Source organism: Canis aureus, chromosome 3, assembly GCF_053574225.1.
Source record: "Canis aureus isolate CA01 chromosome 3, VMU_Caureus_v.1.0, whole genome shotgun sequence".
NCBI classification, from domain to species: Eukaryota; Metazoa; Chordata; class Mammalia; order Carnivora; family Canidae; genus Canis; species Canis aureus.
Genome location: NC_135613.1, coordinates 32,106,815 through 32,129,174, shown reverse-complemented (window position 1 = coordinate 32,129,174; position 22,360 = coordinate 32,106,815). Strand labels below are relative to the sequence as shown.

The window sequence follows — 22,360 nt, the reverse complement described above, 5'->3', positions numbered from 1 at the left end:
GAGTGGTATTCCCCACCTACACCCCAGAAATGTGTGTGCCCATAGGTGTGCACAAGATGCGCACATGCTAGCAAGTCGCAGAAGCTTAAACTAGCTTATGTGAAAAGGCACAACTGGCTCACTCGGGGTATGAGTCTCTGTGCAGACAGCTGGACTTAAGGTATGCCTGGATCCAGGTGTCCAGGATGCTCTCAGGGCCCCTTCCTGTCTGCTTCCCCAGGTCTGCTGCCTCCTTTACTCTCTCCACCTAAGAGCCAAACTGTGGCCAAGGAGGCTGGTCTATTCATGATCTCAAGCTTGGCAGCTGCAGTGCTTAGAAAACTCTGTTGGTTGTTGGTTCAAGGCCCACAGACGCCCCGGATCCCTGCTCCTCCTGGCGGAGGCCCATCTGCCCCAGCCTCTGGCCTGCTCCAGCCTGAAACTGGAGCCTAGCCTCCCTGGCTGCTCCGCCTCCAACCCCACAGCAGTCTCTGGCGTCCACCGTCCACCGGGGCAGGGGGGGTGGTCAAAGCTGTCCCATGGAGCAGTAACTGCTCACTCCCATCCCAGCCCCATTTCCAATTCTGGCCTGCGTGGCTCCCTTGGCAAGGAGGCCACAGTTGTTCCCCCAGCTGCCTGCCCAGAGCAGGACAGTCACCCACCTGACTCTGGAGTGCGGCTGCCCACAGTGCCCCCCACCTCTCCTGAGCTGCCACGAATGGGCCTGAGGATGCTTGGGGGTGTCTTTGAGGCCAGGAAGTGGGGACACAGCTCCAGTGTTCAACCTAGCATGGGTAGGCCACACTGGCTTGGGGGGCTGTGGACCCATGCAGGCAGAGGCTTCTGCCCACACCCCAGCCTGAGCCCAGGCCTGACACTCCAACGCTCCCCACCCTGAGTGAGGGCAACCTGCACACCACCTACCTGCTGACGTTCTGCTGCAGACGCGATGAGCAGGGACCATAGGGGGTGGGTGGTGTGGGGATCACAGCAACTTGCTCAGGAGAATGCTACACCTGTCCTGGTCCCTGCCTCAGGGATGGGCCGTCTGGCTGTTCTGGGGGTTCATCTCCCCACAGACTGGGACTTACCTCCACCAGCACCTGCCAGGTAAACAGCTTGCATCAGTGGCACCACAGGAGGAGGATGAGTGGGCCTGCGTCTGGGGTGCCTGCTTAGCCTTCCTGAGCCCCCTGCCCTGTCAGGCCCTGCCAGGGAAGAGGCAGCCCAAAGATGGACCCAGGGCCTGAGCCACGTGCCCTCCAACTGCCCTGTCCCTGTCACCCCCAGGAGCCTAAATTGAGGTCATCTGATAGGAAGATGCCACCAGAGGCCATTTCCAGCAGGCGGGCAGAACTTGAGCAGCCTTCCTGGAGCTGGAGAAGCAGAACAGCTGAAGTGAGGACCAGGGGCACAGAGTGGGGAAGGGGTGTGGATGCTCAAGCCACACAGGCCCAGAGCTGGCCCTCACACGACGTGCCATGTTGTGCCATGCTGCATTATGTACTGAATGATGCCACACTATGTGCCACATTATTTGCAAACTGCTAGGTCACATCTAGCATCCGTGCCACCTGGGTTTTGACACAGTGGCACATCCTGACCCTGGGGTGCCTGATGAGAATTGCCCTATCCTCTGGGCCTGTATCCTGGTCATTGTTCTCTTCTCTGGCACAGACTTGGAAGGACTGTCCTCTCTGACAAAAAGACCCCTCCATGCTGCCTGTCCCGGGAGGGGGCAGGGACGCACCATCATGGCCCAAATACCAGTGTTCCCACCCCAGCTCAGCTCAGGGCATCAGGTCTCCATGAAGATCTTCCTGCCCACAAGGGGCCCCAAATTCCCCTCACCAGAGGGAGAGGCCCCTCTAGAACCCCCCTACATAGGGTTCTGCCACAGTAGATTTTTGTTTTTTTGTTTTTTTTGTTTTTGTTTTTGTTTTTGTTTAGATTTTTGTTTTAAATCACAGTAAAATACACATCACATAAAATTTATCATTCAGATCCCCTTTTTTTTTCAAGATTTTATTTATTCATGAGACACACACACACACACACACACACACACAGGCAGAGGGAGAAGCAGGCCCATGCAGGGAGCCCGACATGGGATATGATCCCCGGTCTTCAGGATCACGCCCTGGGCTGATGGCAGCACTAAACCGCTGAGCCACCCAGGCTGCCCTAGACCCTTTTTGAAAAAAGATTGTAGGGAATCCCTGGATGGCTCAGTGGTTTAGTGTCTGCCTTTGGCCCAGGGTGTGATCCTGGAGTCCCAGGATTGAGTCCCACGTCGGACTCCCTGCATGGAGCCTGCTTCTCCCTCTGCCTGTGTCTCTGCCTCTCTGTCTCTCATTAATAAAGTCGTAAAAAGATTTTGACAGAGAGAGCACGAGCAGGGGGAGTGGCAGAGGGAGAGGGAGAGAGAGAAGCAGACTCCTCAATGAGCAGGGAGCCCAATGCATGGGCTCGATCCCGGGACCCCAGATCATGACCTGAGCTGAAGGGAGATGTTTCACCGACTGACTGAGCACCCCCGTTTAGATCCTTTTGAAGTGTACAGTTGATTGGCATTTAGTACATTCACATTATTGTGCAACCATCCCCTGTGTCTCCTTCCAGAACATTTCCATCAGTCCAGAAGGAAACTCCCTGCCCACTAAGCAGTCACGTCCCATTCCATGCTCTCAGCCCCTGGCAACCACTGATCTGCTCTGTTTCCATGGATGGGTCTATTCTAAATGCTTCATATGAGCAGAATCATATAACAGGAGACCTTTTGTGTCTGGCTCCTCTCAAGGGTTATCCACAGTATAGCAGGGGCCAATGCTTCACTCCTTCCTGTGGCTGGATGATTCCATGCATGGATACACCATACTTTATCCATTCTCCTGTTGCTGGATATTTGGGCTATTGCCATCTTTTGGCCGTTGTGATCAGAGCTGCTACGATGGTTAATGTACAAGTTTTTGTTTGAACACCTGTTTTCAGTTTTGTTTTTTTTTTGTCCTTTTGTATTTATCTAGTAGTAGAACTATAGGGTCTCATAGCTCTGTGTCCACTCTGAGGAGCCACCAAACTATTCCCCACAGCAGCTCATCTATTTTTACATTCCTAGCTAGCAACACACAAGGGTTTCCAATGCTCCACAGCCTTGCCAATACCTGTTACTATCTGCCTTTTTTTTTTTTTAAAGATTTTATTTATTTATTCATGATAGTCACAGAGAGAGAGAGAGAGGCTCAGAGACACAGGCAGAGGGAGAAGCAGGCTCCGTGCACCGGGAGCCCGACGTGGGATTCGATCCCGGGTCTCCAGGATCGCGCCCTGGGCCAAAGGCAGGCGCCAAACCGCTGCGCCACCCAGGGATCCCTTTTTTTTTTTTATTCATGAGAGACACACAGAGGCAGAGACACAGGGGGGAGAAGTAGCACCCCCCCTTCCCACCGCCCCTGCAAGGAGCTGGATGAGGGACTCAATCCCGGATCCTGGGATCACGAGTCAGAGGCAGACACTCAACTACTGAGCCACCCAGGCATCCCATTATCTGCCCTTTTGATTCTAACCATCCTAGGAAGTGTGAAGTGGTAGCTCCTTGTGGTTTGATTTGCATTTCCCTAGTGACTGGGGATGTTGGTCATCTCTTGTGTGGTTATTGGGGATGTGTATATCTTCTTGGAGGGAGATCTGTTCCAGATCTTTGCCTTTTTTTAAACTTGTTTTTTATTGTGGTTGAGTTGTAAGCGCTCTTTGTATATTCTAGACACTAGACCTTTATCAGATATGTGATTTGCAAACATTTCCTCTGGTTCTGTTGTTTTTTCGCTCTGATGGTGTTGTTTGATGCACAAAAGTTTTTAATTTTGAAAAAATCCACTTTATTTCTTTTTTGTTTTTTGTTTGTTGGTTATTGTGTTTTTGGTGTCACATCTAAGAAACTGTTCTCAAATCTATGGTTATGAAGATTTACTCCTGTGTTTATTCCTAAGAGTTTTATAGTTTTAACTCCTACATTTAGGTCTCTGATCCGTCTGAAGCTAACTTTCTTTTCTTTTCTTTTCTTTTTTTTCTTTTTTCTTTTCTTTTCTTTTTTTTTAAGATTTTATTGGGACGCCTGGATAGCTCAGCGGTTGAGCTCCAGCAGCGTGATCCTGGAGTTCCGGGACTGAGTCTCACTTTGGGCTCCCTGAGGAGAGCCTGCTTCTCCCTCTGTCTATGTCTCTCTCTCTCTGTGTCTCTCATGAACACATAAAAGCTTAAAAAAAAAGTCACATGGTCTACCCACTAAGCCAGCCAGGCACCCTTGTATAAGTTTTAAATTGGGAAGTGTGAGTCCTCTGACTCTCCAACCCTGTTCTTCCTTTTCAAGATTGTTTCGGCTGACTGTTTTGAGTTCCTTACCATTCCTTTTCTTTTGCAGAAAAAATAAAAAGGGCCATTGGTGTTCATCAGCTACTTCTTAAAAAAAGATGAACTCAGAGAGCAGAAGGCTGTGGGGGGTGTCTTAGTCTCTGCCATTCAGAGGTGGTCAGCTCCCTTAGGGCCTGTGGCAGTGAGGAGGACAAGTCCTGTTGGATGGTGATAGGAACCACTGGGGGTCTGAGCAAGGGCAGGACCCCCTCTGGCTGCCTCGGGGTGGAGTGAGCAGTGTGGAGGGTAGCACAGTGGGCTGTACAGGGCCACATATTCTGGAACGGGGAGGCTGTGGTGGTTCCAGACTGAGGGCATGGGATAAGTGGGGGGAGGACCCCAGGGTATCTGTCTGAACAGCTGGTGAGCTGGGAGGGTGGAGGGGGCAGCTGGAGCAGATAGTTTGATGGCACAGGGAGAGCACGCTGTGTCTTGGATCTTTCGGGTCTGAGATGCTTGTAGATGTTGGGCAGAGAAGTGGGTGTGTGCTGAACATGGAGAGCCACAGCCAAGGGCCATGGGGGAGTGTGTGCTGCCAAGGATGTCCCCCTCCCAAGGGGAGAAGAGTGAGAAGGAAGAGAACCCCAGAGAGAGGCAGGGACTTTGCAGACAAGAGGGTGATATGGTCAGGGAAGGGGGGGCAGCATGGGATGGGGTCCCAGGAAGGGAGTCAGGGAGCTGCAGGGTCCCAGAATCGGCCTGGCAAGGAGGCCTGTGTGAACACAGCCAGGAGGCAGGACCAGGAAGGGAGGCCCTGGGGGCCAGGTCTAGTCACCCTTCAGGAGGAAGGGGAGGTCAACTATTCCTGTCACCTTGCCTATGGTCCAGTGCTATCCCCAATAAGCCCCCAGTGCAGCACCCTACCCCACCCCCCCCACCCCCCCACCCCACTGCCCTCTTCCACTTCTAGGTAGCACGTTCCTATTTACTGGTTCTTGCGGTTCTGGCTGTGTGGGGGAGCAGACACCCCTCCTTGCCCAGGGCAGAACACGGAGCAGGCCCTGAGTAAATGAGCTGTGGGCAGCATGGCGGGGGGACGTTGGGAGGTGGGGAGGGCTGTATCCCCGAGGGCCCTCTGCACCTGATCCTGCTGGGGTCCCTTCGCATGGTTCATCCTGCAGGGGGAGGACCCACTCCTCTGTCCCTTCTCCACCTCGGGGACTGAGGCAGTTGACCTAGCTGTCCTGCTTGCCCCTGCAGGTCCTCCCTCAGACCAGTGGCTCTCCTGCTCATGTGTGAGACCAGGCTGTCAGGACAACAGGATTGCCTCAGGAGCCCTGACAAGGACCCACAGGCTGCCCCAATAGCCAGAACCCCCAAAGTATCTTCTGAAGTGAAGGTGGGTGCTCAGGGAGCTATGGGGGTGTCTGTGGCAAAAGCAAGCAGAGGTCCCCACACTCTTCTGCCCCCACTTGCTCTTGGTCACTAGGTTCTGCTCCCAGTCAAGTGGACACTTTACCCTCAGGCCAGGCACCACTGCATGTGCCCCAGGACACATGGACTGCAGGGCCCCTGCTGCACACACCCCAGTCTCCCACCCCTGGGGTCTCCATCCTGCAGCTGCTGGCCATCCGGGGCTCTATCTGGAGGGGCAAGCCTGCCTCATCTCTGGAGGGTGTCCCTGGGGCCTGCGGGCTGTTTATTAAGAATCCTGTCCCTGAGGCCCAGCCCACCTGCCACCTGGGAGGTGATGCAAGGTATGCCTGGGAAGGGCAATCAGAGGCAGGGTAGGGCAGAGGGGCCTCTGGGCTGTAGAAGGAAAGTGTGCAAGGGCAGTGGTCTCAGAGGCTGGAGGAGGAAGTGGTAGGCTGGGACCCCAGGCAGTAGGGGTGCTGGGAGGAGCTCTGAGGGCCCACAGGCCCTGGGCTGCACCTCCTGAGGAGGCTGGGTGTTTTGGAAACCAGCAGGTGTGGCAGCCTGGTGCTGGGGGCCCTGGAGCTCTCGCTGTGACGCCTGTCTGGGACCAGTTGGGCCTGGCTATATTCCTCTGGGCATCTGCCTAAGGCTCACACTGGGAGCTGCTCTGGGGTACCTGGGGTGGGGGAGGGGAAGGCTTAGCCCTGCTGGATCCAACTTCTAAGGGCCTGTCTGTCTTTGCCCCTCCAGCAGCCCCTGGGGCCCAGACCTCTGAGATAGACCATGGAGAGGAAGCCACTGAAGAGGGTGCAGGTGAGGGGCTTTGGGTCACCCCTGGATTGGGCACCACCTGGGGCACACTGAGGCTAGCGTCATGGTGCCCAAGCCCCCGCTGCCCCGCCCTTAGGCTAGGCTGAGTGCAGAGGCAGGGCAGAGAGGCTTCACCTTGAGCCTGTTTCTCCTCTGTGCAGGACGGTTCTCCAGCCTTCTTTCTCCTGCTCCTGGGGCTACTGAGCCAACTGGAACCCCCTACTGAGGTCTGCGGCTCTGGATGCCTTTAAAACCTCTCTTAGCTATGGACAAAATGTCTTTGGTGTGGTCCCTGCAAACCAGACTGGAGGAGAGAAGGAAGAGCCTCAGAGCCCCCAGGAGCAGGAGCACAGGGGGCAGGGCACAAGGGGCAAGGGCAGCTGTGAGCCGGAGTTAGGGCGGTCACAAGGCAACTGTCAGCGTCCTGAGATGCCAAGACCAGGAGCCGAGGGCCATCCAGGGACACGGGGCTTCTCTGGCGGCCTGGACGGTCAGGGTCGACGCCAGGCCCCCTCCCCGCACCTGCGTCAGCCTTGAGATGAACGAAAGCGATATTTGTTTCTCTCCCGGCTAAAGTGGGTCCCAAAGTCAGGTTCCGAGGGCAGGGCTTTGAGACGAGGGTCGGAGGGCGGCACAGACCGGTAGCCGAGACGGCGACCCCCGCCCAGTTCCAACCCCTGGACTGCTGACCCCAGGCCCCCAACGCCCGCGGCGGAAAACTGACGCCCCCTCCCCGCCGGCTCCGCGCGGCCCACGAGCGCCGCCTACTGCCGGTGTGTGGAGAGGCCGCCGGCGGGCCGCTTCCGGGCAGAGCCGAGGGTGGGCCAGAGACCCGGGCCGGGGCCTGTGCGAGTGACGGGCAGGGGCGGGGCCTGTGCAGCGGGGGCGGGGCCTGTGCTGAGTGACGTGACGGGGCGGGGCCTGTGCGGGGCGGGGCCTGTGCAGCGCCGGGCGGGGCGGAGGCTGGTGGGCGGGCCCGGAGCGGAAGAAGCCCCCTCCGGACACCGCCCGGCGGTGGGCTGGGGGTCTCGCGCTGCAAGGGAAGAGCCCGGGGCCGCAGGGGTTTGTTCTGGGACAGCCTGCGCTTCTTCAGCCGCCCTGGTTCAGGGCAGGTCACCCGCAGCCCCTCCCTCGTCCATCCCGCGGCAGAAATCCCCCCTCCGACTCCTTCGGCTGTTTCCTCGCGTCTGGATTTGAAATGATCCAATCTCAGCAGCTGGAGAAGGCGGTCAGACTGGTGTGGGGATTTCCTTGGGACTCAATAAGTGATCGATGCCTGGACCAGGCTGGCTGGAGATGATATTACTGGGGGCGCCCCACAGCCAGCGTGCGTGCAGAGTGATGAGGGGTGCGGGACCTGCTGCCTCCCCGCTGCAACCCTGCCCGCCCGCCAGCCTCCTACCCCCGCTGCCCCCCCTGCCCTTCAGCCTCTCTGCTCTCCCTCCAGCCGTCCCGCATCCCGCTCAGAACCTTGTGTCCTGTGAACAGAAATTAGAGGGATCTGTTTTTATTCAGTCTGACCGTCTCCCACTGTACGTGGTGATTGTTTTATTTTATTTTATTTTTTATAATAGTCACAGACAGAGAGAGAGAGAGAGAGAGAGAGAGGCAGAGACATAGGCAGAGGGAGAAGCAGGCTCCATGCACTGGGAGCCTGACGTGGGATTCGATTCTGAGTCTCCAGGATCGCGCCCTGGGCCAAAGGCAGGCGCTAAACCGTTGCGCCACCCAGGGATCCTTCATGGTGATTGTTTTAAATGCATTGTTGTTGGTTTTTAAATATTTATTTATTTATTTATTTATTTATTTATTTATGAAATATTTTGTTTATTTATGAGAGGCACAGAGAGAGGCAGAGACATAGGCAGAGGGAGAAGCAGGCTCCATGCAGGGAGCCCAATGTGGGACTCCATCCCAGGACCCCAGGATCAACCACTGAGCCCACCTAATACAAACACTGGGTCGTGTGGCCTGTGAGCATGGCAGATGGTACCGGTGACTACAGTCTCGAAGAGCCCAACAGGGCAGCCCCGGTGGTGCAGCGGTTTAGCGCCGCCTGCAGCCCAGGGCGTGATCCTGGAGACCCTGGATCGAGTCCGACGTCGGGCTCTCTGCATGGAGCCTGCTTCTCCCTCTGTCTGTCTCTGCTACTCTCTCTCTCTCTGCATCTCTATGAATAAATAAATAAAATCTTTAAAAGAAAAAAAAAAAAAAAGAAGAGGCCAACAGCGGTCCCTATACTCGGGGACCAGGACAGCTTCACAGGAGCCATCTAGCTGGACATAGTGGCTTCAGAATGTGGGCTTTGAGGGGCACCTGAGTGGCTCAGTAGGTTAGTGATCGACTCTTGATTCTGGCTTAGGTCATGATCTCAGGGTAAGAACTCTCTATGCTGGGCAGGGAGTCTGCTTCTTGCTCTCACTCTCCCTCTCTCACAGCCCCTTCCCCACTCTCACTCTTGTTCTTTTTTTTTTTTTTTTAAGATTTTATTTATTTATTCATGAGAGACATAGAAGGAGAGAGGCAGAGACACAAGCAGAGGGAGAAGCAGGCTCCATGTGGGGAGCCAGAAGTAGGACTTGATCCCGGGACTCCAGGATCGCGCCCTGGGCGGAAGGGAGACACTCAACCGCTGAGCCACCCAGGCGTCTCCTGTTGTTGGTTTAAAAAAAAAAAAGATATTATTTATTAGAGAGAGAGAGAGAGAGAGAGAAGAGAGAGAGAGCGCGCGAGTGCAAGAGCATGAACACCAGCAGGTGGAGGGGCAGAGGGAGAGGCAGGACTCCCCCCCCTCCCCCCCCCCCCCCCCCCCCGCCACAGCAGGAGCCTCACTGTAGGGCTGGATACCAGGACCCAGCGACTCAAGATGAGTGCAAAGGCAGATGCCTAACTGACTGAGCCACCCAGGCACCTGTAAAATAAACTTAAACAAATTTTTTGGGGGGCAGCCTCCGTGACGCAACGGTTTGGCGCCGCCTGCAGCCCGGGGTGTGACCCTGGAGACCCGGGATCGAGTCCCTCTTGAATTAGAGTCCCTCTAATTTCTGTTCACAGGACATCGGGCTCTGTGCATGGAGCCTGCTTCTCCCTCTCCCTCTTCCTCTCCCTCTGCCTGTGTCTCTGCCTCTCTCTCTGTGTCTATGAATAAATAAATAAAATCTTAAAAAAATATTTTTTAAAAAGAGGGTGCCTGGGTGGCCTGGCAGTTAAGCGTTGGACTCAGTTTCGGCTCAGGTCAGTGCTGAGAGGACAGCATTCCTGAGCACTTCACACTCTCAGGTCAGTTAGGAACATCTTACATTAGCATGATACATTAACGTTGTCACAGGCAACCAATAGTGACGTGTTATTATTATTATTTTTTTTAATTTTTTATTTATTTATGATAGTCACACAGAGAGAGAGGGGGCAGAGACACAGGCAGAGGGAGAAGCAGGCTCCATGCCGGGAGCCCGACGTGGGACTCGATCCCAGGTCTCCAGGATCGCGCCCTGGGCCAAAGGCAGGCGCCAAACCGCTGCACCACCCAGGGATCCCGTGACGTGTTATTATTAACTACAGTCCATGCTTTAACCAGATTTCCTTAGTGTTTAACAACTCTCCTCTTTCTCTCTCAGGATCCCACTCTGCATGGAGTTAGCACGTCTCCTTGGCTCCTTGGGCTTGTCTGGGCTGTGATAGTTTCTCAGAATTTTTCTTTATTTTGATGACCTTGACAGTTTTGAAGTTCAGGACACTTTGTAGAAGGTGCCTCTACTGGGATTTGTGCAGTGTTTTTTCACAGTTAGACTGGGATTGTGGGGCTCAGGAGGATGACAGCCCTGCCCCTCTCATGTCAGGTGTGTCTGCTCTCACCATGATCCATGACTGCGCTGCTGACCTTGGTCACCTGACGGAGTCAGCACCCATCTCTCCCTTCCTATACTCTACTCCTCTGTGGAAGGAAGTCACTGTTGAGGTCTGGGTTATGCTCCCCCTGCTTGAGGCTAGAATATTTGCATAAATATTTAGAATGCTTCTGTATGGGAGATTTGACTCTTTTCTCCATATGTTTATTCCATCACTTATACTGGTGTGGATTCATCAACATTTACTTATGTTTATTGTGGTGATAAAATATATGTAACATCAGATTTACCATTTTAATTGTACAGCGCTGTGGCATCAAGTACATTCATGTTGTAGTGCAGCTGTCACCACCATCCATTTTTAGAGCTTTTCATCCTTCCCACCTGGAACTCTGTCCCTGTTAAACACTAACTTCCCCAGCCTCTGGCGCCTACCACGCTACTCCCTGTCTCTAAATTCGATGACTCTAGGGACCTCATATATGTGGAATCATCATACAATATTTGTCCTTTTTTTAAATTGAAATATAATAAACAGTGTTACATTGGTTTCAGGGGTGTAATGTAATGATTCAACACCTGTGCACAGTCCTCAGTGCTCATCACTGTAAGTGTACCTAATCCCCTTTAGCTATTTTACCTTCCAGCCTCCCCCTCTGACAACCACCAGTTTCTTCCCTGTATTTAAGAGTTTTTTGGGGATCCCTGGGTGGCACAGCGGTTTGGTGCCTGCCTTTGGCCCAGGGCACGATCCTGGAGATCCGGGATTGAATCCCATGTCAGGCTCCCGGTGCATGGAGCCTGCTTCTGCCTCTGCCTATGTCTCTGCCTCTCTCTCTCTCTCTCTCTCTCTCTCTCTCTGTGACTATCATAAAAAAAGAGTTTTTTGTTTATTCGTTTGTTAAATTCCACATACAAGTAAAATCACATGGTATTTGTCTTTCTCTGGTTTATTTCACTTAGCATGATACTGTCTAGATCCATCCAGGTTGTTGCAAATGGCAAGATTTCATGCTTTTTTATGGCTGAGTAGTATATATGCCACCTCTTCTTTATCTGTTCATTGATGGATGTATGCTTGGTTGGGTTGCCTTCATATCTTGGTTATTGTAAGTAATGCTGCAATAAATGTAGGAGTACCTATATCTTTTCAAATTAGTATTTTCTTTCCTTTCAAAAAATACACAGTAGTGGAGTTACTGGATCCTATGGTATTTCTTTTTTTTTAATTTTTATTTATTTATGATAGTCACACAGGGAGAGAGAGAGAGAGAGAGGCAGGGACACAGGCAGAGGGAGAAGCAGGCTTCATGCACCAGGAGCCCGACGTGGGATTCGATCCCAGGTCTCCAGGATCGCGCCCTGGGCCAAAGGCAGGCACCAAACCGCTGTGCCACCCAGGGATCCCCCTATGGTATTTCTATTTTTGATTTCTTGAGGACCTTCCACACTGTTTTCCAGAGTGGCTGCATCAGTTTGCATTCCCACCAACAGCGCACAGGGGCCCCTTTGTCCACATTCTCACCAACGCTTGTAATTTCTTGTGTTTTGGATTCTAGCTATCCTGACAAGTGTGAGGTGATAGCTCACTGATGTTTTGATCTGCATTTCTCTGATAATTAATGGTGTTGAGCATCTTTCCTTGTATCTTGACCATTTGTATGTTTTCCTTTCTTTCTTTTTTTTAAGACTTATTTGGTTATTTGAATGACGGAGAGGAAGAGCAAATCCTAAGCATATTCTCTGCTGAGCTCGGGGCCTGACTGGGGGCTCAATCCTATGACCCTGAGATCATGACCTGAGCCGAAAACAAGAGTCAGACATTTACATGACTGTATCACCCAGATGCCCCTGTATGTTTTCTTAATATCTGTCCTTATTTTATTTTTAAAGATTATTTATTTATTTATTTATTCATGAGAGGCAGAGACATAGGCAGAGGGAGAAGCAGGCTCCCCATGGGGATCCTGATGCAGGACTCCATCCCAGGACCCTGGGATCATGCCCTGAGCCAAAGGCAGACGCTTTGTGGGTCTGCTTCTCCCTCTGTCTGTCTCTGCCTCTCATGGCACTGAGCCACTGAGCCACCCAGGCATCCCTATGTCCTCCAGTTTCATCCATGCTGTAGCAGGTGTCAGGACTTCCTCCTTTTTAAGCCTGAATAATAATTCCGTTGTATGTTTTATTAGGGTTCTCTATAGAAACAGAACATTATATATATATATATATATACATGTATATATGTATATATGTACACATATATGTAAAATATACAGAGATGAGGGGATCGAGTATAGGAATTGATCCACATAGTTGTAGAGGCTGAGGCGTCCCACAGTTTGCCCTCTGCAGGCTACACACCCAGGAAAATTGGGCGTGTGATTCAGTCTGAGTCTGAAGCCAGAGAAGCAAGAGAGCTAATTTCTTTTTTTTTTAATTTTTTTGTTTTGTTTTTTAATATTTTATTTATTTATTCATGACAGACACACAGAGAGAGAGAGGCCGAGACACAGGCAGAGGGAGAAGCAGGCTCCATGCAGGGAGCCTTACCTGGGACTCGATCCCGGGTCTCCAGGATCATACCCTGGGCCGAAGGCAGCGCCAAGCCACTGGGCCATCGGGGCTGCCCAAGAGCGCTAATTTCTGAAGGTTGAAGAAGATGGACAGTCCACTCAGGAAGAGAGCAAACTCACTCTTCCTATGCATTTTTGTTTTATCTGGGCCCTGAACAGATCTGACAATGCCCACCTGCTGTGGGGAGGACGATCTTCTTTACTCAGTTTATTGAATCGAGTGCTTATCTCCTGCAGAGATATTTCACAGATGCTTCCAGAAGTAACATTTTACTGGCTGTTGGCACCTGGTCAAGCTGACACATATTAACTATCACTAAGGTATACACTATACTCTGTTTATCCATCCATCCATTGGTGTATGTTTGGGTTGTTTCTATCTTTTATGTATTGTGAATAAGACTGCTATGAACACAAATACCTGTTGGGGTTTCTCTTTTCAATTCTTTTAACTACATACTTCAAATCAGAAATTCTGGATCCTATGGTCATTCTTGTGCCCACGTTTTTGAGGAATCACCACGCTGTCTTCTGCAACAGGTGTACTGTTCCACATTCCCACCAGCTGTGCGTGGTATCCCAATTTCTCCACATCTTCCCTAACACTTGTTTTCTGTGTGTTTTGATCATAGCCATCCTAAAGGGTGTGAAACAATAGATCATTGTGGTTTTGACTTGCATTTTCCTAACGATTAGTGATGTTGAGCATGTGATGTTTTCATGTGCTCCTTGGCCGTATATGTCTTTTTTGGCAAAATGTCTATTCAAGACATCTGCCCACTTCTGAATTGGGTGGTTTTTGTTGTTGAGCTGTAGGAATTCTTTACATATTCTGGATACAAATCCCTTATCAGATATAAGATTTGTGAACGTTTTCTTCCAGTCGGTGGGGTGCCTTTTCTCTCTCTCAATGGTGTGCTTTGATGCACAATGGATATTTATTTTTTACTCGGGTCATTAATTTTTTAAAGATTTTATTTATTTGTTCATGAGAGACAGCGAAAGAGAGGCAGAGACACAGGCAGAGGGAGAAGTAGGCTCCTTGCAGGGAGCCCAACGTGGGACTCGATCCCTGGTCTCCAGGATAAGGCCCTGGGCTGAAGGCGGCGCAAAACCACTGAGCCACCCTGGCTGCCCTGGGTTTACTTTTCTGACATTGCTTTCGGCTTTCTAGTTATGCTGCTTTTTCTCCAGCATAACTGGAGAAAATCTGTCTTCTTTTCTTTATTCTGTTAGGTTCATTATATTTTCTTTATTCTTTTTCCCTTCCACAAATACGGAAGCTATACAGTCTATTTCTATTATCTCAGTGGTCACCTCAACTTTGCACATAACACTTGAATCTCAGTACCCGGTTCTGGCCATTCCTGAGCAGTGACAGATGTCACACTTGCCTCTCTTCCCATCTGCCACAGTGGTTGGTCCAGCGCTGGGCTCCCCCAAGCAGACCCCACAACAAAGACTCAGACTAGGACATGGAGTTTTCTTGGGGCATTCCTGGGGCTGAGGGGGTGACACCATGGGCAATGGATGGGATACTGCCACCCTGGGGAGACCGTGTGGCAGATGCAGCGGGGTTGCTGGTGGGTAAGGAGGCTAGCTGCAGGCACTGAGCAGAGTGTGGGTCCCAATGGCTGGCCCTGTGCTGGTTTAGGACACCTCAGGCAGGAGCTGCAGGAGGAAGGGGCTGTGAGGAGCACTGGTGTGTGTAGTCTCATGCCTGCCTGGGCTGTGCTCCAGCCCCTCGGAGCAGCCCTGCTCCCCCAGCTCCTGCCAGCATGGCTCATCCATCCCTTCACCCTTGTCTGTCCTTGAGCTGCCAGACCCAGCTCATCCCCAGCTGGGTTATGCTGCAACATACCCCTGGGTGCCGGCCTAGTGGCTGGGAGGGGAGGTGGGTGTCCTGACGGGGACAAATGTTGCCTGGGTGGGAGGTTGGTGGTGAGGCCTGGGAATTCTATTTCAGCTGAGGTCGGGGAGAGGTGAGCAAACCTTGCGGGTGCAGGTTTGAAGGAGTCTGGGCCTTAGAACTGAGGGGGACAGCCACCTGGTGTCCCCACACACATGACAAGGTCCTGCTTTCCCCAGCAGGGTCCTAACAACAGGTTGGGCGCTGGGCAGCAGCTGCTTGGCCTCTCGTCCCCCTCCTGCCCAATCCAGCACAGTGACAGTTGCAGCAGGTAAACCACTAGGCATGTGCGCCTGCCTCCAGTGACTCCCAGCCAGGCAGCAAGGAAGCCGTCTCCAATTCTCCTAGTTGTGCACTGGATCCCATAGAAGCCGACCTCGAGATGCAGTATGGGTACAAGCTGTGTGCAAGGGGTCAATCCCAGAGATAGGGAGGGGGGTAGGATTGGGTGGAGGGAAGCCCAGCTGTGCTGCCTGAAGCCTCAGGCCAGCTATGGGGACTCAGGGCAAGTACCCCTTCAGAGGTCCACCGTACCTGGGGCCACGGTGGCCAGATGAGCTGGGTCTGCATCCAACGCTGCCCCACAAGGGTGGGGGCCTTGTGTCTTCTCACTGTGTCTATGGGTTTCTTCTCTCTTCCAGGAAGGGGTCACTGGGGAGGCACTTGCTTGTAGGGAGGGGATGGGATTGCTTGAATGCACACAGGGCCTCTCACTATACCCTGGCCTGGGCCATCAGTCTGTGAGTTCAGCAGCTGTTTTCAGGTGCCTGTGCCATCTCCCAGACCTACCCAGAGAAAACACCACGTGCCCTGCAGTTGTGAGTGGTCCTGGGGGCCCAGACACAGATATCCAGGTTCTTGGAACATGTTGCCTTTATTGGCCTCCTGTATCAGTCAGGATTCTCCAGAAAAACAGCCCAATAGGAGAGGGAGGGAGAGAGAGATGTTGATTTTAAGGAATTGGCTTCCTTTGTGGAGATTGTGGGGCTCGTGAATTCAGAGAGAGACCCAGGGAGGACCTGGTGTTGCAGCTCAAACCCGAGGCCCTCTGGAGAAGAATTCTCCCCTCCTCTGGGGAGCTCACTCTTTCTCTCTTAAGGTCTTCAACTGATTGGATGAGGCCCACCTTCATTATGAGGATCATCTGCTTTACTCAGAGTCTACTGATTTAAATGTTAATCACATCTAAAAAACCTTCAAGCACATCTACATTCATTGCAGCATTAATCACAATAGCAAAGAAGTGAAAGCAACCTAAATTTCCATGGACAAGAGAATGGATAAACAAAATGTGGTCTTTCTGCCCAGTGGCATATTATTCCACCTTAAAAAGGGAAGAAATGCGGGGGTGCCTGGGTGGCTGGGGCAGCTTAGCATCTGACTCTTAATTCTGGCTCATGTTGTGATCTCAGGGTTGTGAGATGGAGCCCTATGTCAGTCTCTGCACCGGGCATGGAGCCTGCCTGGGATTTTCTCTCTCCCTCTTCCCCTCCCCTCTTTCTAAAAAACAAAACAAAATAGGAGGAAGTGCTGACGTGAGCTACAACAGGGATGGACTTTGAGGACATCATGTTCAGTGACATAACCCAGTCCCAAAGGACAAATCCTGTATAAGTCTGCTTATACGCAGGAGTCAGATCCAAGGAGAAAGTTGATGGTAAATTTTATATGTGTGTGTGTGTTTTACCACAAATGTTAAAAAAAAAGGATTGTGGTACGTAACAGGTGTTCAGTAAATGTCAGCTCCCCCTCTGAGTAATATTTTATGTTAATGTCACCATTGTAATCAATACATATATGAAAAAAATCCCCTTCCCAACGACATCTAGACAAGCGTCTGCGCGGGAGTCTGGGCCCGCTGCCCAGCTGGACACGTAACACTATCCCCCCTGCCTCTCCCAGCAGGCCCCTGCTGTAGTTCCCCACCCGCTTCCTTCCTCACATGTTGTGGTTTGGGCTTATAGATGTGACTAGTGTCATTGAAATGTTTCTGACTCCTGTCCTAGTTTGAGATTTTCAAGGGAAGGGAGTGCGAAAGTCTTTTCTCATCAGCACAAGCCTGAAACCAGGACCAGACAGAGCAGCCAGGGCTAAGGTAGGGGACCACCCCCTGGACCTGGAGCTGGCTTCTCCTTCAACCCAGTCGCCTGGGCCCTCAGGACTTGTGCCTGCCGGAGCCATCCTGTCCGTCAGCACAAATCCTGCGGCCTCAGCAGCTGGCCTGGGCCTCAGTGGGAGCGTCCCAGAGGCTTCAGATATTCTGGCAGGGCCCAGGGCTGAGCCAGTCGGGCCATGGCACATCTCGCCTGCTCAGGTTCGTCAGGCAGTTGTGGGCGGCGGCAGGTGTGTCTGTGTGTCTCTGGGGGCCATGCACTGATGTGAGGGGAATTAGGTAGGGGCACCCATCTGTGGCCAGCCCTGCGGGGTGCTGGAGGCTGAGATGGGAGGAGTCCCCACGACCCATGAGGCTCCAACCTGTAAACGCAAGCCTCTGAGCCCCGTGGCCAGGCCAGTGGATCTTGTGCTTGGTGCCGGGGTAGGAGGAAGGCCCTCGGTGGAGGTGAGGGTGGGTATGTGTGTCCAAGCGCTGAGTGTGTGTGCTGCTCAGGCATCTGGTCACTGAACGGCGTGGCCATGAGGCTCCCTCGGGAGCCAGCTTTGTTGTTCTGAGTGGAAGGGAGGTCAGGTTTCTTTGAGAAGTCCCAGAATAGCTCCTGGCTGCTCAGAGGAAATCTGGTCTGGTTTCCTGGTAGCCAGTCTTGCCCTCTCTCACCACCACACCACATCCAGCTGTCCCCTCCCTGGACTGCAGACCTCCAGCCCCTTCTTGCACAGGGTGGCCAGGGGGGTGTATTTGTCCTCTTGACCCGTCTGTAGAGACAGCCTGCAAAGCACACGGCCGACAGGGATGGGAGGTTGTCACCAGGCCAGGGTGGGCATTCAGAAAGAACCCTCCTAAGTAAGTGATGACTGGCTGTGTGAGCGTCCTAGGGCAGAATGGTGGGAGGACAGCCCCCATAGGGAAGAAAATTCGAAAAGGATGACACGGTGAAGAGGGAACAGCAAAGGGCGAACACATGGGCAAGTGCTCCAGGCCTCCCCAGCCACCCCTCAGTCCCTTTCCTGCTCCTGGTCCTCAGTCATGGTGTCTCTCCATGCTTTGGCTCCAGAGGGCTGAGGCTGCGACCTAGGATCCCAGGGGCAGCTTCAGGGTGAGGGGATGCTTAGGCCAAGGAGGGCCAGAAAGGGGCTATGTGGGGAACGGCCAAGCCTGGTCCAAAATAGGGCTGCAGGATCTTCTGGCCATACAAGGATCTTGGAATCTGGACTCTGGGGACCCCAGGCAGCTGGGCCCAGCTAAAATGCAGCTGACACCTCCACCCCTCGTGTTCTGTGCACAGCAGCTCCAGTGCCAGCGTGCAGTGTTCTCCCCACCGGCCACGGACATGGTGAGGCTGCTCCCAGCATCCGGCAGAGTCCCTGGTGGGCTGGTGGGGCAGGAGTGGAGCAGGGCCCGGGCGGCGAGAGGACGCGACAGGGCCTCCGAGCACAGGCATGGGCTGGGCCAGAGGGTGCGGGTGCCTGTCTGGGAATCAAGGGAGCAGTTCAGAGGGCAAAGCAGGAAGGCCAAGGCTGAGCCCCGCTGGATGCTGACACCCCCTCGCTCTGGTGGCTGGGATGGACGAGACTCTTCTGAGAGCTGCCATGGTGGTGGCCGGCAGGGGCTAGACTACCCCCAGAGATGCCCGAACAGGCTGGGGCCCTTCACCCCGATCTTCGCATGCTCCTTCACAGTGTCCTTCACCTGGTCTCACCTGGTAGCCCCCCGAGACTCCCTCACACGGCTGGCCTGAGCCCCGGGGCCTCACACCTGGCCTCTGCCTCGTGTGCCCTTCCCCTCAGGCTGCCTGGCAGAGTTCTGCTCACCCCTCCAGACCCATCCCTGTACCACCTTGTCTGGAAGCTGCTCTGGGCTAGGGGCCCCCTTTTTGAACCATAGGCCCCAAAGGGTTGCCAAGTGGATGGACAGGGCAGGGTGCCACGTGTGCTGGGGCCTCTAACCTCCCTCGGACTGAGGGGCAGAGGGGGCCCCAGTGATGCTGGGCTGGTGTCCCTGCAGACGGAGCGCCTGACAGCCGAGCAGATCAAGGAGTACAAGGGGGTCTTTGAGATGTTCGACGAGGAAGGCAACGGGGAGGTGAAGACTGGTGAGCTGGAGCGGCTCATGAGCCTGCTGGGGATCAACCCCACCAAGAGTGAGCTGGCCTCCATGGCCAAGGACGTGGACAGAGACAGTGAGGCTGGGGCAGCCCTGGATGGGTGATCAACTGTGAGCGTGAGCAGGGAGGGCCGCATCTGCTCACCCTCATGAGGCCCGGCCTGCTGCTTGCTCCCTGCAGACAAAGGATTCTTCAACTGTGACAGCTTCCTGGCCCTGATGGGGATTTATTGGGAGAAGGCCCAGAACCAGGAGGGCGAGCTGAGGGCAGCGTTCCGTGTCTTCGACAAGGAAGGCAAGGGCTACATCGACTGGGACACGCTCAAGTAGGGCCCGGAGCTGGGCAGGGGTGGGCATGGGCTGGAACCCTCCAGGCCACCACTGAATGTGGGGGCCCTGCAGGTACGTGCTCATGAATGCAGGGGAGCCCCTCAATGAGGTAGAGGCCGAGCAGATGATGAAGGAGGCTGACAAGGATGGGGATGGGACCATTGACTACGAGGGTGAGTGAGGGATGGGCCTGGGAGCTGGGTGGATGGGCCAGGCTGGTGGCTGACCTGTCCTTCTGCTCTCAGAGTTTGTGGCCATGATGACCGGAGAGTCCTTCAAGCTGGTCCAATAGGAGCAGGTGCTGTGGCCATGGAAGGCCTGCACGAAGAAGGCCACTGCCTGCTGCTGCCCACAGCACTGCCCCCACTGCCACCTACCTTGCCACCCCCCACCCTGCCCTACTCTGGCCAATAAACGCTCCAGCCAGACTAATGTGTGTTTCACTGTCCCTAGCCCAGAAAGGAGGGACTGGCAAAGATCTGGGTCTGGAAAAAGGAGAGGGTTTTCCTGGGCAACCACAGCACATGGCCTGTCACTCCTGCTATGACATCTGACACCACCCACTGCCCAGCTCTGGGTTTTGGACACCAGCTGGAAGCCAGATTGGGGGCAGGTCGAAGACTACCACTTGCCCTGTCTGCCTGCATTGGGGTATGTCTACCCACAGGCCCCTCCCAGAGCCTTTTCCTACAGATGGAGATCATTTAGGTACAAACTTTATTCTCTCTCCAAAAAGCTGGGGGTGTTACAGCCAGCCCTGAATCCTGAGGCTTAGCCTGTGAGGTCAGGGCTGAATGCAGCAGCCTGTGTGGGCATTGCCCTAGTGTGTGAGAGTGCATGTGTATGGCCAACACAGGGGCAGCTGGTTGGGCTGCCTGGCGTTACATAGCAACGAGGCCAGGGCTGCAGCAATGTGCTGGACGGGCTGGCCTTCCCTGGGGAAGGATGGGAGGTGTGCGCTGGGGGGGTCCTCGGCTGCAAGTGCCCTTGCACCGGTCACCTCTGAGCACAGGGTGGCTGGCAGAATGGAGAGGTTCGAGAGAGTTTTCCTCTGCCTTTGAGGGGCATCAGGGCTACAGCCAGGGGTGTTGGGCATTGGAGCCTGGCTCCTGGAGCCTTGCCGATGTCTCTAGGCCTCAGGTCCCACGGAGAGGACTGGGTTACTAAGAGGGGGGTGGCTCTTCCTGTCTGGGTTTGGCCGTCTTGACAGCCTCTTCATATGAGGGTGGCAGCTCAGGGGCATACAGGCTGTAGGCAGGAGGGGTCATGGAGTCGAGGTCCAGCTCCCCAAAGGGGAGGGGCAGCCGCATGCCCAGCGGGTACTGCACAGAGCTGTAAGCTGCAGGGAACCAGAGTGGGTTGGTGGGGATGAGTCTGCTCTCACCCGCCCCCACTCCCCCTGCAGGCGGGCAAGCCAACAGGTGAGGTCTGCAGGCACTCACAAGTCACAGTGCTGTGCACGGGGCTGTCACTATCCATAGGGCTGACTGTCAGGTCGCAAGGCTGAGGTGTTGGTGGCAGGTGTGGCTGGGTGTGTGCCCGTTTCCGGAGGCAGCAGAACCGGACACAGCTGGCTGTGACCCCGCACAGCAGCAGCAGGAGGACAGCAAGTAAGATAAGCCTGTGCAGGGAGGAGCAAGACCCTACCACTGGATTGACCCCTTGCCACTGGCCACCTGCTCCCCAGGGGCAGTCATGGCCCAGCCACCCAAGACAGGACAACAGGCAGGATAAAAGTAAACCAGAGAATGTCTCTCCAGGCCAGAGACCTCCTTCCAGGCCAGAGCGGGGCCTGAGGAGCCAGCCTGTCCTGGCTCTCTCCAGGGCTGGCCACAAATGCCTTGGGCTCACTCCCAGGACACACTGTCCCAGGCCATCTGCACAATCCTGTGCCCAGACCAATGACCGTGTTCACAGGGGCCCCCTGCAGGGGTGAGGAAGGAGGGGGTGGGAAGTGGTGCCAAGGGCCCGGGTGCCCAGAGCAGTCCTGGACTGGGATAGGGCCCACAAGACAGGCCATCCTGGTGCTGAGGGCAGAAAGCAGGGGTCAGCCTGGGGGGCTGCCTGGAGGGGACAGTGCTGGCGACTCCTCAGCCTCGGAGCTAGGAAGGTTAGGGGTCTGCCGGGCCTGGCCGGGGCCGCATCGTGGTCTCCACTTACCCCACGTGCCACAGGCTGCTCCAGCGGGCCTGGGGCGGGCACCTGCGGGGAAGGCAGCATCTGGAGCAGGTGGGGCACCAGCCAGCCGACCGCCCTGCCCAAGCCTCCCCCACAGGTCGGGCCAGGCCCCGGCTCCCACCCCTCTGACTTACAGGTCCGAGGGGTCGCAGCTGCCGTCCGAGAAGCCCAGCGCCACCTGTGGGGACAGGGGTGAGCCCGAGCCAGGGCGCGCCAAGCGCAGACCCGCCCCGCAGTGCCCGAGCCGAGCACCAGCGACCCACCTGCGGCAGCGGCAGGAGCGGCGGGAGCAGGAGGAGCGCACCCGGGGCCAGAACCCCCAGCACCATGCTCGGGGCCTGCGGAGAGCGCTAGCCTGCGGGCCTCGCCGCTTTATGGAGGCCCCGCCCCCGCAGGCCCCGCCCCCAGCCGCGGAGCCCCGCCCCGAGCCCCGCCCCCCGAGCCCCGCCCCGTGCCCGTCGCGCCGCTTCCCGGAGGCCCCGCCCCGCATGCCCCGCCCCAGAGCCCCGCCCGGTGTCCTCCGCGCCGCTTCCCGGAGGCCCCGCCCTCCGCGCCGGAGCCCTGGGAGCCCGCCAGCCTCGGCTTGCTGGGCGCAGCGGGGTCTCGCCGTCGGCCGGGCGCAGAGCCCCGGTCCCGGGCGGGCCAGGCCTGTAGTGCAGTCAGGCTCCGTGCGGGCCAGGTGAGCCCTGCTGTCGCCTCGGAGGGTGGCGGCCAGGACAAGTGTGGCGGAGCTCGCACACCGTGCACA

General features: G+C 54.9%; 2 protein-coding genes across 8 annotated transcripts; one reads left to right on the top strand and one right to left on the bottom strand.

Moving 5' to 3' along the window:
• Nucleotides 1–15,734: 15,734 nt before the first annotated feature.
• TMEM52 (transmembrane protein 52) lies at nt 15,735–22,014 on the bottom strand. Of its 3 annotated transcripts, none has more exons than XM_077891598.1 (5): nt 21,876–22,014; nt 21,747–21,790; nt 21,595–21,636; nt 20,877–21,055; nt 15,735–18,471 (listed from the first exon to the last, which is right to left on the bottom strand). In XM_077891598.1, the coding sequence occupies exons 1-5, from the start codon at nt 21,939–21,941 to the stop codon at nt 18,110–18,112; spliced, it is 693 nt and encodes a 230-aa protein (XP_077747724.1). In that variant the 5' UTR covers nt 21,942–22,014; the 3' UTR covers nt 15,735–18,109. The 3 variants fall into 3 exon arrangements, with proteins under 3 accessions (XP_077747724.1, XP_077747725.1, XP_077747726.1); XM_077891600.1 differs by lacking the exon at nt 15,735–18,471 and adding an exon at nt 20,135–20,773 and having other exon boundaries at nt 21,876–22,004; XM_077891599.1 differs by lacking the exon at nt 21,595–21,636.
• On the top strand, nt 16,821–19,862 carry CALML6 (calmodulin like 6). 5 transcript variants are annotated; one of them, XM_077891603.1, is made up of 6 exons: nt 16,821–17,199; nt 18,290–18,334; nt 19,006–19,180; nt 19,286–19,430; nt 19,507–19,607; nt 19,680–19,862. In XM_077891603.1, exons 2-6 carry the CDS (start codon nt 18,332–18,334, stop codon nt 19,724–19,726), a joined length of 471 nt encoding a protein of 156 aa, XP_077747729.1. In that variant the 5' UTR covers nt 16,821–17,199; nt 18,290–18,331; the 3' UTR covers nt 19,727–19,862. The 5 variants fall into 5 exon arrangements, with proteins under 5 accessions (XP_077747729.1, XP_077747732.1, XP_077747727.1 ...); XM_077891606.1 differs by having other exon boundaries at nt 16,822–16,980; nt 18,287–18,334; nt 19,006–19,093; XM_077891601.1 differs by having other exon boundaries at nt 16,822–16,980; nt 18,287–18,334.
• Nucleotides 22,015–22,360: the final 346 nt, after the last annotated feature.

Coding starts and splice junctions, on each gene's coding strand:
- TMEM52 (XM_077891598.1), bottom strand. CDS start 21,941: ATGGTGCTGGGGGTTCTGGCCCCGGGTGCGCTCCTCCTGCTCCCGCCG. Junction 21,056..21,594: donor AGCAGCCTGTGGCACGTGGG/GTAAGTGGAGAC, acceptor CTCCCTGCACAG/GCTTATCTTACTTGCTGTCC. Junction 18,472..20,876: donor CGTGCACAGCACTGTGACTT/GTGAGTGCCTGC, acceptor CTTGATTCCCAG/ACAGGCACCCGCACCCTCTG.
- CALML6 (XM_077891603.1), top strand. Junction 19,181..19,285: donor CAAGGACGTGGACAGAGACA/GTGAGGCTGGGG, acceptor TGCTCCCTGCAG/ACAAAGGATTCTTCAACTGT. Junction 19,608..19,679: donor TGGGACCATTGACTACGAGG/GTGAGTGAGGGA, acceptor TTCTGCTCTCAG/AGTTTGTGGCCATGATGACC.